The sequence below is a fragment of the Castor canadensis genome, chromosome 13 (assembly GCF_047511655.1).
Source record: "Castor canadensis chromosome 13, mCasCan1.hap1v2, whole genome shotgun sequence".
Lineage (NCBI taxonomy): Eukaryota > Metazoa > Chordata > Mammalia > Rodentia > Castoridae > Castor > Castor canadensis.
Window position 1 is genome coordinate 107,856,136 of NC_133398.1, and position 16,949 is coordinate 107,873,084.

Consider the following 16,949-nt stretch of genomic DNA (forward strand, 5'->3'; position numbering starts at 1 on the left):
AAATGCATTGTGATATAGCCATATATCATACAAGCATATAAAGAACACATTTTTTTAAGAACACCATGTAATGTTTGAAAAAGCATAAACAAATAGTATAGCCTACAGAGCCTAAGGGGTAGGGGAAAGTCAAGAAAATGAACTAAATGGAAATATCAGTAATAATCAATAAATTGGAAATGACCAATAAATAGGAAGCCCCAGCAACTCTGGGGAAGAGGGAGAATCTCATTCCCAGACTTACCATGTTATTAGATTGTAATACACATGTGTGTGTGCAGAAGAAATTGAAAAGGAATCACCTGAAGTTTTGTTTTTGTTTTTGAGCACTTTGAATGAATCAGCCCACTGCCCTCTGGCCTCCCAAGTATCCAGGAGAAATGCACTGATCATCGTGCATTGTCTCCTCTTGCTGAATCTTGAAACATTCTCTTCTCCTCCTTGACTTTTAAAATTTAACTATAAGGAGCACCAGGATAGGTTTCAGAGTTTATTGTGAAATTCATCGAGCTTCTTGGTTGTTTATATTCTTTAAACAAAATTTATGAATTTGATGAATTTGTATTCATCAAAATTTAGACGTTTTCAGGCATTATTTATTCAGGTGTTCTCTCTGCCCCTTTCTCTCCTTTCTGGTCTCCCTCTGTGCATATTTTAGTCACTTAATGGAGTCCCATGGGGCCGTTCAGCTCTCTTCATCTCCTTTAATCTTTTTTTTCTTTCTTTCCTCAGGCCCAGTAGTTTGCATTGTCCAATTTTCTAGTTCACCGATTCTTCCTGCTCAATTCTGCCTTTGAATCCTCCTAGTGATTTTTAAATTTTCCATGTTTGTACTTTTTCAGCTCCAGCATTTCTGACTTGTTTCTTCTTAAGTTTTTTATTTATTGATATTCCCATTTAGTTCATATGTATTTTCTTGGTTTTCCCCACATCATCTTTTTGCTCTTTAAGACAGGTGTTTCAAAATCCTCGTTTAGTGTATCTGCTATCAAGTTTTTTTCAGGGACAGTTTCCGTTTTTATTTTTTTCTTTAAATGTGCCATAGCTTCCTGTATGCTTTGTGATTTTTTTGTTGTTATTGTTGTTGAAAACTGGATATTTTAGTCTAATAATATGTTAAGTCTGGGACTCAGATTCTCCTCTTCAGAGTTTTTTGTTGTTGTTATTGTTAATGGTTTTATTTTTGTTTTACGTTGGCTCTGGGCCAGGATCAGACTGAGGTATAAACTTAAGGTATATTCTCAACCTCACCTTCCTTTGAGTGTGTATAATTACTCCTACATGTACAGTTGTTTTTGAATGTCCTAATCTTTAATGTCTGCCCCCAAAAAGAAGAAAAAAAGAAAAATAAAGGGAAAGGGGAAAAGTCCCTTTAAGTCCCCTGAAAATCATTTCAGCCATAGGGGGAGGGGTAGCACCCATGGCCTCTTTGAACTCTGAGATCAGAGGTAGCAGTCAGTGACCACAGCACCTCTCCCTAGTATTTGAAGGACAGTGCAGGTTATTCAGGAACACTGCTCAGCTGCCTGCCAGAAGCTGAGGTAGAAAATAGGCAGCTGACACTGTTGCTAAGAGCTGCAGTTGATTGCACTTTTCTTGTATAAGCCGCCCCTAGAAATTGTAAGCCTCCCATAGACACCAGAATGTCAAAATAGTACTGTCATTGTGGTATAGACGGAGACCCAGACGCTGTGTGCTTCCTACTCTGATATCTTCCTAGAATCCTCCTCTAGTATTTTTTTTTTTTTACAAAGAAGTACTGTAATTCTCAATTTCGAAAAATAAGTGAGCTGTGTGTTTTACTGTTTCACAAAAATGGTTAGTAAGGACAATAAGAGAGTTTTAAAGATTATTGAAAAGTATTTTTATTGATTATTGAGATCACTTTGCATGGTCATTTGGCAGTCCTACACTGCCATATAAAGCAAGGACTGGCTGGGTGCAGTGACTCACATCTGTAATTCCAGCTGCTCAGGAGGTGGAAATCAGGAGAACCAGGCTTTGAGGTCAGCCTGGGCAAAAGGGTAGCAAGACTTCTTCTCAATCAATGAACTAGGGGTGGTGTTTGCGTCTGTGATCCCAGCTGTGCAAAATGCCTTAGATAGGAGGATCATGGTCTGAGGCTAGCCACTGACAAAAACGCAAGACCCAATCTGAAAAAATAACTAAAGCATAAAGGGCTGGAGGTGAGGCTCAGTGGTAGAGTGCCTACCTAGCAAGCACAAAGCCCTGAGTTCAAATCCCAGTACCACCAAAAAAAATTTTAGAAAGATAGAATCACCAGCATTTGCAATGATTATTTGCTTTTCTATTAGATAACAATACCATAATATATTTGCCCATTTCCATTATAGATGATTTTCAAACTTGTTGAACATATTTTAGCTGGACATGGTGGCGCATGCCTGTGATTCTAGCACTTGAGAGGCAAGGTAGGAGGATCAAGAGTTGAAGGCACCCTGAGCTACAGTGCTAGACTCAGTCTCAAAAAAAAGAGGACTTATACTTACCTTCCAAGCCCAAGGGCCTGAGTTTGAGCCCCAGCATGATAAGAGTTGGGGGGTGAGGAGAACACATCACATATTTAAGCATTATATTAAATCTGAAATCCAAACTGTCCAAAAACTGTTTCTGGGTTCTTTGTACTTAAAAGTTTTTGCTACTTTTTTGGTAGTGATGATAGTTGTTATTTTCTAGTGCCTTGCCACCTTAAATTTCTTTACATTGTTTTCTTGACCAGCTATACAGTACTAGGTGCTCAGGTCTTTGGTACTTAATTTTAAAGCAACATAAAGGGTTTTCTAAAATTCATGAAGCTGATTGCCACAAGTTTAAATTTGAGCCCCTCATCTATAGCCTTTCAGTTATTAAAGAAAAATCATTTAATCCTCCATCAGTTATCTCTTGATGTGAGAACACACCAAATTCCCTTGAAGTTTACTATGGCTCAAGAATCACATTTTGATTCCTGGGCAGTGGATAAACTTTTTATTTCATAGGTGTCTGAAAGTTTTTCTCTTCGGCCTGCCTCTCCTCCACTGAGTCTCCATCTTGATTTCCCTTATTTCAGTTCACCTATGTCCTTGTCCTGGACATTTCTGCTGAATTAACTGGTAGCCACTGTTAGTAGGGAGTTGAAATCCATTCCTATTTCTTCCCAGTCATGTGACCTTGGAAACTTCTGTTGGGCCTGTGTCCTCTTAAAAATCCTATCCAATTGACCAGGCATCCTTGAAAACCATTGTATGCCAGACGCTGTCCTGAGCACTGAGGGTACAGAGATGTCCTTTTCATCCCTCTGACATTAATCTCAGTTTTCACAATTCAATACAGAAGATAGTCAGAAGAAATTGTAATGGAGTGTTAAAATTATAATGATATGTACTGGGCAGGGGTTGTTTGCTTGTTGTGCTCCTTCTCCCGTGGAGAAGAATTCATGTAATGAGTTCTGCTTCAGTAGCTAACAGACTAGATCATAGAAGAGATGCACCTTTGCTCCTGGTCAGGAAGCACAACTAGCAGTTTACTGGCTCCAGGTGTGGGAAGGGTATCTGATACAGCAGGGACCTGTACACAGGCCCATTGGCACAAAGCATCATCATATATTCAGAAAACTGCAAGTATTGCACATAGCCAAAGCACATGTGTGCCAGGGGCAGATTTTGATGCTTCCTATTTGTATGCTGTCAGGACTTTTTAACTAAATGTATTCATAAAAATTCAAATACATAAAAGGAGAGAATAATATAATGCATGCCATGTACTCATCACCCGTCTATCACTGCCTCCCACCTCTTGTCTTTAGTAATGATTGGATCAGAGCCAGCAGTCACTGGTCAGTTATGGGCAAGTAGTAGATGAGTTTCTGTGTTAAGTGAAGTAACTTCTCAGAGCTGCCGTCCCTTAGCCATAGCTCTGTTAAACAGGGTTATTTCCTTTTTCTTCAATTCATCAGTCTTTGATCAATAAAGAATCTGCTTTTCTTTCAGACTTTTAGTGTATGCACACCTATCTTTTCTCTTCCTATATACGCTATATATTCATTGGGTGTCCTTATTGCACCAGTTAATACTGAGGTTTGCAAAGAAGAGATATGTCCTGTGTATTTATTTAAATGAATTAAGCTTCTGGCTTCTTCCTATGTACTTGCTGTGTGTTCCATTTTAAGGCCAAACTGTATATATATATTTTTTTCCTCTTTTTCTTTGGGGGGGAGGGAGAAGTTATTTACCCTCCTTTTATTTTCCCCAGTACTGGAGATTAAACTGAGGCCCTTGTGCTAGCAAACACTCTACTACTTGAGCCACGCTCCTAGTCCTTTTGATTTGTTTGATTTTCGGATGGGGTCTTGTGCTTTTGCTAGAACCAGCCTTAGAAAGGTCCTCCTACCTCCACCTCCCAAGTACCTGGAATAACAGTCATGTGCCATCATGCTGAGATCCTCCTCCCCTCCCTTTTACGTTTTTTTTAGAAATTTTTTTTAATAGTTTAATATCTCACATTATTGTTTTGGGGACTAATAAAGTGAATTGGGGCTAATGCATGTAGAAAACAAGAAGTACAAGTAATCTCATTTGAATCTAACCTTTGCTTCCCTTTCTTCTCCAGGGCCTGCTCTCTTTTCTGAGTGCTCCACTCATAGGCGCACTCTCTGATGTGTGGGGCAGGAAGCCCTTTCTCCTTGGTACAGTCTTCTTCACCTGTTTCCCTATTCCACTGATGAGGATCAGCCCATGGTGAGTGGCTCAGCCCTTCACTGTTGTATAGTCTATTTTGAGTCACATGTAAATAATCCAAAAATCCAAAACCCAATGCTCCAAAATCCCAATTTTTTCGAGTGCTGGCCTGACACCACAAGTCTGATGGTTCAAGGTACACAAACTTTGTTTCATGCAGAAAATAATTTAAATGTTGCATAAAATTACTTTCAGGCTGTATGTATAAGGTGTATAGAAAACATGAATGAATTTTCTGTTTAGATTTGGATCCCAGCCCCAAGATACCTTGTTGTGTACATGTAGATATTCCAAAAAAAGAAATATCCAGAATCCAAAACAGTTCTGATCCCCAGAATTTCAGAAAGGGATATTTACTCTGTACTTTCATCTGCAGAATACTTTACAAGCCTTCAAATCATTTGTACCTGTGCTTTTATTTGATCTCCTCAGTAATCCTGGCAGCCAGTTTGGGTAGTTACCATCATGTTTTACCTTTCATCATAAAGCGCTCTCTCTGATGTATGAGGCAGGAAGCTACTATGGAATTAAGTCTGACATAAATTATGTAGGTGTCGAAATAGATTTAAAAGGTGCCTGTAAGGACACTGTTGTTGCCATGTTGTTAGTTTTTAGAATTCAGTCCTGGGAGTGGGCTAACACTCCCCTGTCCTCACCACTTGTTTTTGTTAGCTTATTCCTTTGGAGCACTGACATAAACATAGTTTATATTATAATAGACAGGAGTCATTTTTGTCTGTGCTATAGTAAGGTACATAGCCTATTCTAAATCGTGGTAGAAATTTAACTTCATTTTTTCTCCTTCAATGTGACAAATCCAGGGAGAGTGTTTATATGTAACTAAGGCCCATTTAATTGCCAGAGGGGATATGAGCTTGGTTGTATTCCTGTTTCTTTCTTTTTTTTTTTTTTTGGCAGCACTGGGGTTTGAACTCAGGGCTTCACACTTGCACAACAGGCACTCTGCTGCTTAAACCACACCTCCGGTCCATTCTGGTTATTTGGAGATGAGGTCAAGAGAACTATTGCCCCTGGTTAGCCTCAAACCACCATCTCCTTATCTCAGCCTCCCAAGCTAGAATTACAAGTGTAAACCACCAGCCCCAGCTTTTGCTTTGATTGTTTAATGTTATTAGCAGATTTTTTTATGGTTCATATGAAAAAATATTTTCATGTTTATCAGATAGGAATATCATGCCAACATTTGTCACATTCTTAATTTCTTGGGCACCCAACATAATTATTTTATGTCCAAGAACATGTCATGTTTTTCTAGTGAGTTTTTTTTAATGTCCTTTAGTTTGTTTAAAATTTGTTTCTTTAGCCAAGTGCAGTACCTCAAGCCTGTAATCCTAGGGACTCAGGAGGTAGAGATCAGGAGGATAGAAATTTGAGGCCAACCCAGGCAAAAAGTTTGCAAAACTCCATCTCAACCAATAAATGCTGGTCTTGGTGGCATGTGCCTGTCATCCCAGCTAAGCAGGAAGTATAGAGGATTGCTGGCCAGGCATAAAGCGAGACCCTATCTCAAAAATAGCAAAAAGGGCTGGGGACATAGCCCAAGTGGTAGAGCACCTGCCTGGCAAGCACAAGGCCCTGAGTTCAAACTTAAGCGCTGCATGCATGCATACATACATACATACATACATACATAAATAAATAAACAAACAAACAAACAAATTCTTCCTTTAGATTTTGTGCATTGTTGGTAAGTTAACCTTTTTGACCTAATGCAAAAATGGGCTCTTCTAATTGCTTGGCGTTCTGGGTGTGTTAATGTCATCTGTAAATAATTTCATCCTTTACCTTCCAGTTTTCATACTGCTCACTGCTTTTGCTAATTGTGTTGACTAATGAATAATGTTAAACAATGATGATTGTGGGCTTATCTCCATGTACCAAAGAGAGTGTTATAATAATACACTCAGGCTAGCTTTTGGGTTGGAAAGTACTATTTTATCCAGAGATTTTCTTTTTCAAAATCAAGATTGGATATTAAACTTTAATAGATGGGGTTTTTTCTTTTATCATGAATGAAGATTATTTGCTTTTTCTAAAGAATTGTTAGTATGATTGATTACATTAGTAGATTTTGTAATATTACAACATCCATGTGTTCTGGAATAAACTTTTTCTGTAATACTCTGCTGATATTTTAACTAGGTTTTTTTCAGTATTTATACATATGGTAGAAAGTTTTGTTCTTAATGGTTTTGAATTTTTTGTTATGCTTTCAGCTTTTGGGTAGATTTAAAAAAGTCATTTGTTGTATGTCTTCTACTTGCTAAAGCTGGGAAATTTGAAAACACTTCATTCTGTTGGCTACCTAAAACTATAAATTTTATTTAACCCCCTTACTTAATTCTGCTTTCTCTTCTGTTCTTTCATTTTTCTAGATGTATTCCATTTTTTCTAAGTATACATACATATACATGTGTATTTGCTTATTTCTCCATTTATAATCTTTACATGATATCTTTGACTCTGGTTGTAAAAGTCTTTCCTGGATAATTAAAATAATTTTTTACAGGTGGTATTTTGCGATGATTTCTGTGTCTGGAGTCTTCTCAGTCACATTCTCTGTGATATTTGCCTATGTGGCTGATGTCACTCAGGAGCACGAGCGAAGCACTGCTTATGGATGGGTAAGACAATAGAGTTTCCCCTCACCCCCATCCCCATCTCCACCAACACACACACAGGGTTTTGCCTTGTAGCCTAGGCTGGCCTTCAACTAGTCCTATGGTCTGAGCCTCTCAGTGCCAGGATTACAGCCATACATCATCTCACCTGGCTTAGACATTTATTTTTAAACTGGAATAATAATTAATATTGTATAAAAAATTTACCATGCCAAGGGGCGTGACTCACACCTGTAATCCTATCTACTCAGGAGGCAGAGATCAGGAGGATCGTGGTTCGAAGCCTACCCAGGCAAATAGTTCACGAGACCCTATCTCAAAAATATCCAAAACAGAAAAGGGCTGGTGAGAGCACTTGTCTAACAAGCATGAGGCCCTGAGTTCAAACCCCAGTACAAAAAAGAAAAAAAATATTCACCAGAAATTGATATTTAAATAAGCTCCTAAGTGGAAGTGGAGAGGTGTTGGAACCTCAGCAATGATAATCTGTTGTTCCTCTGTTGCTGGTTGTGTGTTTCAAATCAGGCACTAATTTGAGACATAGTACTCTAGTAGAGGGACCACTCATTCAGCAAATCGTTGTGGAATAAATAAGGAAAGTTATGGGTGATGTTTTTGATAATTTGGTATTAGACACTTTCTAATTTTCTCAGGCATGATAATGACATGATGATTATATAGAAGAAAGATCTATTAAAAGCTGGCAGTAGAAACATTTTGGGCCAGAGGATCACAATTCTACAAGTGGTTTTCAAGTGGTTTGGGGGGAAAGATAACATGTGCATATGGATGAGCAGTCACAAGCACAGAATTAGAGCCTGAAGCTGTTGGGACACATAAATGTGCACTCTAAGAGGAAAAATGATGTGGCTGGATAGAGAAGGTAGTGGGTTACATGAGGATGAATGCCAGCAACCCATATAGACCCCACTTTCTGATATAGAGTAAAGTTGTGATTCACTGTTGGCTGGCTAAATGGATAATTTCATGAATCCGTAATGGACATATACGTAAATTACTGCTGTTTGCAAAACACAAGTTTTACCTTTTGACTTTACACTTGATCCTAGATGAAAGACTGAGAAGAAATACTTACTTTGTTGACTTCAGACATCAGTAGTTTGAACACTGCTCTTTGAACCCCACTCCTCCTCTGATTGCTGTCTGCTTTCTTTTCCTGCCATGAATGCCTTTCATGACACATCCTATAACAAGGGCATCTTCAGGAGCTGTGGAGGACAAAGGGAAATGGGGAAATGCTAATTGGAACGCTTCAAAGCAGGCAGGATGTCCAAGGTGGGCTGTTAGGGTTGGCCATCAGAGCTGAAGAGTGCCACGGGCCTGTTCATCACTCTAGAGCAGCTTTCTTCTGCACCATGGCAAATGCCTGTGGAGATACTCAGTTCTTTGCAAGTTCATTAGGTTTCGAAAACATTTTAACTGATACATAAAAACATCAAAATTGTTCATATTAATGGGAGGTACCATGGAATGTTTCATTGTATATCTTTCACGTTATCAAAGTTAAATATATTTTACCTCCATAAAAGATTAGACATTTATCCTTTCTATATGGTGAAGTTTTTATTAGAAGTTCCTTGCTTTCAGTAGGAAATAGTTCACAAAGCCTCTATGCAAAGCAGAATGTTTTAAGGAAAGCCTTCTGAGAAGTCACCAAAGTGACTATAACTTACCCTCGCTAGCTCAGCTCCTCATTGTAAAATGGCAGTGAGGATTAGTGCCTATTCATGGGGCATGGGAGAGAAGTCTGAGTGAGTCTCAGCTGAAGTGTGGGCCTAGTAGCGAGCTCGAGTGACTCAGCAAAGCAGGCTTCTGGATTTGTCTTGGAACCAGGACCTTGGCCAGTCTACCTTGACACTGTTCCCTTGTAGACTGCCTATCTTACAGAGATAGAAAAATTTATTGCAGTTACTTGAAGGATGTGTTGGTCATTTTAAGGGGCATTTTGAGACCCACTAAAGCAACATACAAAACATGTGCAACTTCCTTACTGAAACTCCCCCGGTAAAGCAGGATTTGGTAACTGAGAGCCATAGAAATGAATAGTCCTACTAATATGGAAGTCACCACTCACTCACTGAGAGTGTGTGGTGGTAAAGGCATCCCTGTCACCTTCTAGAGTTACTCACCACAGTTCTATTGAATGTTACATGAAAGATAAATTTAGATTTAAAAAAAAGCTCAACAAGTAGGTTACTTTAGATATTGAGAAAGACACCGTACTTTGCATAGCTTCAGTGGGTCATAAACTTCATAGTCATGAACACATGGTACCTGAAGATAATACCCCAGTGTGTGCATAACACCCAAAGAGAGGACAGTCCTTGCATGTCATTGCAATTTATAAAGCATTTGTGTGGTTGTCTTTATCTTCTCAAAGTGGGAACATCTGAAGGGCAAGAACTCTGTCATCTTTATCTGGCAGATAGTAGATACTCAGAAAATAGTGAATTTGAAGGAATCTTGTTCCCTGAATTGGAATTCTCTAAACCCTCTCCTACCCCTCCCTCTCTCTCAGTGCTTTTCTTTGACTTGTATAGTATTTTTAGTATAGTACTAATAGCAGGTGTATTTTTATATTCAGTTGAGGGATGATAGATGATGGAAGAATATCATTGACTTATTGGAAATCCTAATTATATAACTTGTAGATAATGATTGCTGTTGTTTCTGTTACGATATATTAGAAGTCTAAATCTTATTGATAAGCTTTTGGGACCCAATCTCTTTATAATCTGGAAACTGTTCACAAAGCTTCTGAATATCCACATTGCATTCTAAAAGTGGAGATGTAGGAGTATGTAGGAGCTCCAGGTTGCAGGCACCATCAACAAGACAGCAGCCACATAGTGACGGGTGACAGAAATCCACAGCTTTCTAGTGAAGAAGCATCATTTTTTATTTTTCCTTGAAGTGCTGGGTGTTGAATCTAGGGCTTTATGTAACTAGACAAGCTTTCCACCAATGTGCTACATTCCTAGCCCTCATTTTGTTTGTTACAGTTGTTTCTCTTCTAAGAATGTCAGGGGGTGTATCACATACTCACAGTCTCTCTCTCTGCACTAATGAAATAGTCACCAACTGACTGTTGAAACTGTGCGATGTTTTTGTTTTGTTTTGTTTTTAATTTTATTTTATTCATATGTGCATACAATGTTTGGGTCATTTGTCCTCCCTTACCCCGCCCCCGCTCCCTCCCTTACCCCTCCCTTACCCCTCGCTACCAGGCAGAAACTATTCTGCCCTCATCTCTAATTTTGTTGAAGAGAGAGTAGAAGCAATAATAGGAAGGACCAAGGGTTTTTGCTAGTTGAGATAAGGATAGCTATACAGGGAGTTGACTTGCATTGATTTCCTGTACATGTGTGTTACCTTCTAAGTTAATTCTTCTTGAACTAACCTTTTCTCTGGTTCCTGGCCCACTTCTCCTATTGGCCTCAGTTGCTTTAAAGTATCTGCTTTAGTTTCTCTGCGTTGAGGGCAAAAAATGCTATCTAGATTTTGGGTGTCTTACCTATCCTCATACCTTCCTTGTGTGCTCTCGCTTTATCATGTGATCACAGTCCAATCCCCTTGTTGTGTTTGCCCTTGATCTAATGTCCACATATGAGGGAGAACATATGATTTTTGGTCTTTTGGGCCAGGCTAACCTCATTCAGAATGATGTTCTCCAATTCCATCCATTTACTAGTGAATGATAACATTTCATTCTTCTTCATGGCTGCATAAAATTCCATTGTGTATAAATACCACATTTTCTTAATCCATTCGTAGTAGTGAGGCATCTTGGCTGTTTCCATAACTTGGCTATTGTGAATAGTGCTGCAGTAAACATGGGTGTGCGGGTGTCTCTGGAGTAACCTGTGTCACATTCTTTTGGGTATATCCCCAAGAGTGCTATTGCTGGATCATATGGTAGATCAATGTTTAGATTTTTAAGAAGCCTCCAAATTTTTCTCCAGAGTGGTTGTACTAGTTTACATTCCCACCAACAGTGTAAGAGGGTTCCTTTCCCGCTGCCCCTCCCCCACCCCGCCCCGCATCCTCGCCAACACCTGTTGTTAGTGGTGTTGCTAATGATGGCTATTCTAACAGGGGTGAGGTGGAATCTTAGTGTGGTTTTAATTTGCATTTCCTTTATTGCTAGGGATGGTGAGCATTTTTTCATGTGTTTTTTGGCCATTTGAATTTCTTCTTTTGAGAAAGTTCTGTTTAGTTCATTTGCCCATTTCTTTATTGGTTCATTAATTTTGGGAGAATTTAGTTTTTTGAGTTCCCTATATATTCTCGTTATCAGTCCTTTGTCTGATGTGTAGCTGGCAGATATTTTCTCCCACTCTGAGGGTGGTCTCTTCAGTTTAGAGACCATTTCTTTTGTTGAGCAGAACCTTTTTAGTTTTATGAAGTCCCATTTATCTATGTTATCTCTTAGTTGCTGAGCTGCTGGGGTTCCATTGAGAAAGTTCTTGCCTATACCTACTAACTCCAGAGTATTTCCTACTCTTTCCTGTACAAGCTTTAGAGTTTAGGGTCTGATATTAAGATCTTGATCCATTTTGAGTTAATATTGGTATAGGGTGATATACATGGATCTAGTTTCAGTTTTTGCAGACTGCTAAGCAGTTTTCCCAGCAGTTTTTGTGGAAGAGGCTGTCTGTTCTCCATCGTATATTTTTAGCGCCTTTGTCAAAGACAAGTTGGTTATAGTTGTGTGGCTTCATATCCGGGTCCTCTATTCTGTTCCACTGGTTTTCATGTCTGTTTTTGTGCCAGTAGCATTCTGTTTTTATTGTTATTGCTTAGTAATATAGTTTGAAGTCGGGTATTGTGATACATCCGGCGTTGTTCTTTTGACTGAGTATTGCCTTGGCTATTCGTGGCCTCTTGTGTTTCCATATAAATTTAACGGTAGATTTTTCAATCTCTTTGATGAATGTCATTGGGATTTTGATGGGAATTGCATTAAACATGTAGATTAGTTTTGGGAGTATAGACATGTTTACTATGTTGATTCTACCAATCTATGAGCATGGGAGATCTCTACTTTCTATAGTCTTCCTCAGTCTTTTTCTTCAGAAGTTTATAGTTTTCCTTGTAGAGGTCGTTCACATCCTTTGTTAAGTTTACACCTAGGTATTTGATTTTTTTTTTTGAGGCTATTGTAAATGGAATTGTTTTCATACATTCTTTCTCAGTTTGTTCGTTGTTACTGTATAGAAATGCTAATGATTTTTCTATGTTGATTTTATATCCAGCTACCTTGCTATAGCTGTTGATGGTATTTAGAAGCTTGTGAGTAGAGTTTTTTGGGTCTTTAAAGTATAGGATCATATTGTCTGCAAATAGGGATATTTTGACAGTTTCTTTACCTATTTATATTCCTTTTATTCCTTCTTCTTGCCTAATTGCTCTGGCTAGGAATTCTAGTACCATGTAGAATAGGAGTGGAGATAGTAGACGTCCTTGTTTAGTTCCTGATTTTAGAGGGAATGGTTTCAGTTTTTCACCATTAAGTGTAATGTTGGCAATAGGTTTGTCATATTTAGCTTTTATAATGTTGAGGTACTTTCCTTCTATTCCTAGTTTTCTTAGAGCTTTTATCATGAAATGATGTTGGATCTTATTAAAGGCTTCTTCTGCATCTATTGAGGTGATCAAGTGGTTTTTGTCTTTGCTTCTGTTAATGTGGTTTATTACATTCATTGATTTTTGTATGTTGAACCACCCCTGCATTCCTGGGATGAAGCCTACTTGGTCGTGGTGAATGATCTTTTTGATGTGTTGTTGAATTCGGTTTCCCATTATTTTATTGAGGATTTTTGCATCAGTGTTCATGAAGGAGATTGGCCTATAGTTCTCCGTTTTGGAGGTGTCTTTGCCTGGTTTTGGGATAAGTGTAATACTGGCTTCATAAAATGTGTTCGGCAGTTTTCCTTCCCTTTCTATTTTGTGGAACAATTTAAGGAGGGTTGGTATCAGTTCTTCTTTAAAGGTCTGATAGAATTCAGCAGAGAATCCATCATGTCCTGGACTTTTCTTTTTAGGGAGACTCTTCATTGCTGCTTCAATTTCATTTTGTGTTATAGATCTATTCAGGTGATTAATGTCCTCTTGATTCAGTTTTGGATGATCATAAGTATCTAGAAATCTGTGCATTTCTTTAAGATTTTAGAATTTATTTGAATATAGGTTCTCAAAGTAGTCTCTGATGATTTCCTGGTGTTTACCTGGACTTCCATGGTGTTTGTTGCTATCTACCCTTTTGCATTCCTGATTTTATTAATTTGGTTTTTTTCTCTCCTCATTTTGGTCAGGTTTGCGAGGTGTCTATCGATCTTGTTTCTTTTTTCAAAGAACCAACTTTTTGTTTCATTAATTCTTTGTATGGTTTTTTTGGTTTCTATTTCATTGATTTCAGCTCTTATTTTTATCATTTCTCTCCTATTTGTTTTGGGATTTGCTTGTTCTTGTTTTTCTAGGAGTTTGAGATGTATCATTAGGTCATTGATTTGGGATCTTTCAGTCTTTTTAATATATGCACTCATGGCTATAACCTTTCCTCTCAGGACTGCCTTTGCTGTGTCCCATAGGTTCTGGTAGGTTGTGTTTTCATTTTCCTTCACTTCCAGGAACTTTTTAATTTCCTCTCTTATTTCATCAATGATCCATTGTTCATTAAGCAATGAGTTATTCAGTTTCCAGCTGTTTGCATGTTTTTTGTCTTTATTTTTGTTGTTGAGTTCTGGTTTTGTTGCATTGTGGTCAGATAGAATACATGGTATAATTTTTATTTTTCTTAATTTGCTGAGGCTTGCTTTGTGCCCTAGGATATGATCTATTTTAGAGAAGGTTCCGTAAGCTGCTGAGAAGAATGTCTATAGTGTAGAAGTTGGATGAAATGCTCTGTAGACATCAACTAGGTCCATTTGATCTATGGTATATTTTAGATCTAGGATTTCTTTATTGAGTTTTTGTTTGGATGACCTGTCTATTGATGATAGTGGGGTGTTAAAGCCTCCCATGACCACTGTGTTGGAGTTAATATACGCCTTTAGGTCCTTCAGGGTTTGTTTGATGAAATTGGGTGCATTGACATTGGGTGCATACAGGTTGATGATTATTATTTCCTTTTGGTCTATTTCCCCTTTTATTAGTATGGAATGTCCTTCTTTATCTTGTTTGATCAATGTAGGTTTGAAGTCTATTTTGTCAGAGATAAGTATTGCTTCTCCTGCCTGTTTTTGGGGACCATTGGCTTGGCAAATCTTCCAGCCTTTCATCCTAAGCCTATGCCTATTTATATCAATGAGAAGGGTCTCCTGTAAGCAACAAATTTTTGGGTCTTCCTTTTTATTCCAGTTCATCAAACAGTGCCTTTTGATGGGAGAATTAAGTCCATTAACATTAAGTGTTAGTACTGATAGGTATGTGGTGATTCCTGTCATTTAGATGTCTTAGTTGTTTGAAGGTTTGATTGTGTACCTAATTTGAGGTTACTCTTTACTTTCTTGCTTTTTCTTTTTCTGTGGTTTGGTGCTGCCTGTCTTTTCATGGTTATGTTAGGTTTCACTTTCTGTGTGCAGAGTCCCTTGAAGAACCTTTTGTAGTGGTGGCTTTGTGGCCATGTATTGTTTTAGTTTCTGCTTATTATGGAAGACTTTTATTGCTCCATCTATTTTGAATGATAGTTTTTCTGGGTAGAGTATCCTAGGGCTGAAGTTGTTTTCATTCATTGCCTGGAAGACCTCACCCCAAGCTCTTCTTGCTTTTAATGTTTCTGTTGAGAAGTCTGCTGTGATTTTGATGGGTTTACCTTTGTATGTTATTTGTTTTTTCTCTGTTACAACCTTCAATATTCTTTCTCGAGTCTCTGTACTTGTTCTTTTAATGATGATATGTCATGGGGTAGTTCTATTTTGGTCTGGTCTGTTTGGTGTTCTGGAGGTTCTTGCACCTGTATGGGCAAAGAGTTCTCTAGATTTGGGAAATTTTCTGTAATTATTTTGCTGAATATATTATGCATTCCCTTTGCTTGAACCTTTTCTCCTTCTTCAATGCCCATGATTCTTAGGTTTGGTCTTTTGATGGAGTCAGTAAGTTCTTGCATTTTCTTTTCACAGGTTTTGAGTTGTTTAACTAATAGTTCTTCAGTTTTTCTTTTAATTACCATTGGATCTTCGAGTTCTGAATTCTGTCTTCTGCTTGTTCTATTCTGCTGGATTGGCCTTCCATTTTGTTTTATATTTCTGTTTTGTTCTTTTTTCTGAGGTTTTCCATATCATGAGTCCCTTCTTCTTTAATATTGTCTATTTTTGGCCTCAGTTCATTTATCTCTTTATTTATCCTGTTCTTTGTTTCACTTTGGTGTTTATGCAATGCTTCTATAGTTTCTTTTATTTGTTCTTGTGCTTTCTCAAATTCTCTATTTTTGTTGTCTTGGAATTTCTTGAGTGTCTCCTGTACATTTTCATTGACCATATCCAGTATCATCTCTGTAAAATTCTCATTGATTATTTTCAGGATTTCTTCACGTTGTTCTTGTGGGCTTCATTGGGTTCTTTGGCATAGTTTATCTTTGCTTTGTTGGAGTCTGGATCTGAGTATCTGTTTTCTTCATTTATCTCTGGTTCTTGTAGTAATTTATTACTGGGGGGAAACTGGTTTCCTTCTTTTTTCCATCTTCCCATCATTGCCCTTGCTATTGTTACTTTCCCTGTACTGTGTGTAATTCAGTATTGTCTAGCTTGTAATATAACAATGGTGATATCTAGAATGGAAGGGTGAGAGGAGAGGGAAAGTAAAGAAGGTAAAGAAAAAGGGAAAAACAAAGAAACAAACAAACAACTAAAAACAAACAAACCACAACAACAAAAAACAGTGCCAAAGAAATAAGCAGGGAGAGATAGTTACCAATCCATGGTAAGCTAAACAGGCATTAGAGAGACAGAGAGAGGATTAAAAAAAAATCCCCAAGTTCAAATGCAATAAAGTTTCAGTCTTCATAATTTTGGTGTTAGTCCCTCAGCCTCCCATCCTGGAGATAGTGTCTCAGAAGTAGTTTGGTCGTTGTCTTCATCAAAGGGGAAAAAAACAAAAAACAAAACAAACAGACAAACAGAAAAAACAACCCAAAAACCAAAAACCAAAACCAAAACAAAATAAAAATCCCAAGTTCAAATGCAATACAGTTTCAGTTAGTCCTTCAGCTTCCAGTACTAGTTCTGTCATTGTCTCATCAAAGGAAGTGGAAAAAAAAAAAGAGTCTGGAGACAGCTTTGTGAATGTCTATCTGAGCCTTTGGCTCACCTGCCCTCTGCTGCTGGAGACTTTATTGATTGCAGATCTCAGGAATAAGCTTAACACTCACCTAGCCCTGCAGGCTTTGTTTATTTAGAGTTCTACTGGGTGTGACGGCCACTGTTACTAGCCTTCCCTTCTGCAAGCACACTGGGGGAGGTGGTGCAACACCTGCCTTCTCTGGCCAGTTTGTTTATTTACAGATCATATGGGAAGTGCCCCTTCCCTGCTCTCCAGTGAGACCCTCCTCAGG

The 16,949-nt window shown here is 38.2% G+C and overlaps 1 protein-coding gene across 1 annotated transcript in view; it reads left to right on the plus strand.

Annotated features, from left to right (window-relative positions):
- Positions 1-16,949, plus strand: part of LOC109684638 (rho GTPase-activating protein 20-like) — a 214,420-nt gene that overhangs the window by 41,503 nt on the left and 155,968 nt on the right. Inside the window, exons 4-5 of the mRNA XM_074052201.1 lie at positions 4,609-4,736; positions 7,267-7,381. Of these exons, the coding sequence (XP_073908302.1) occupies positions 4,609-4,736; positions 7,267-7,381 (243 nt within the window). The remainder of the gene's footprint in view (positions 1-4,608; positions 4,737-7,266; positions 7,382-16,949) is intronic.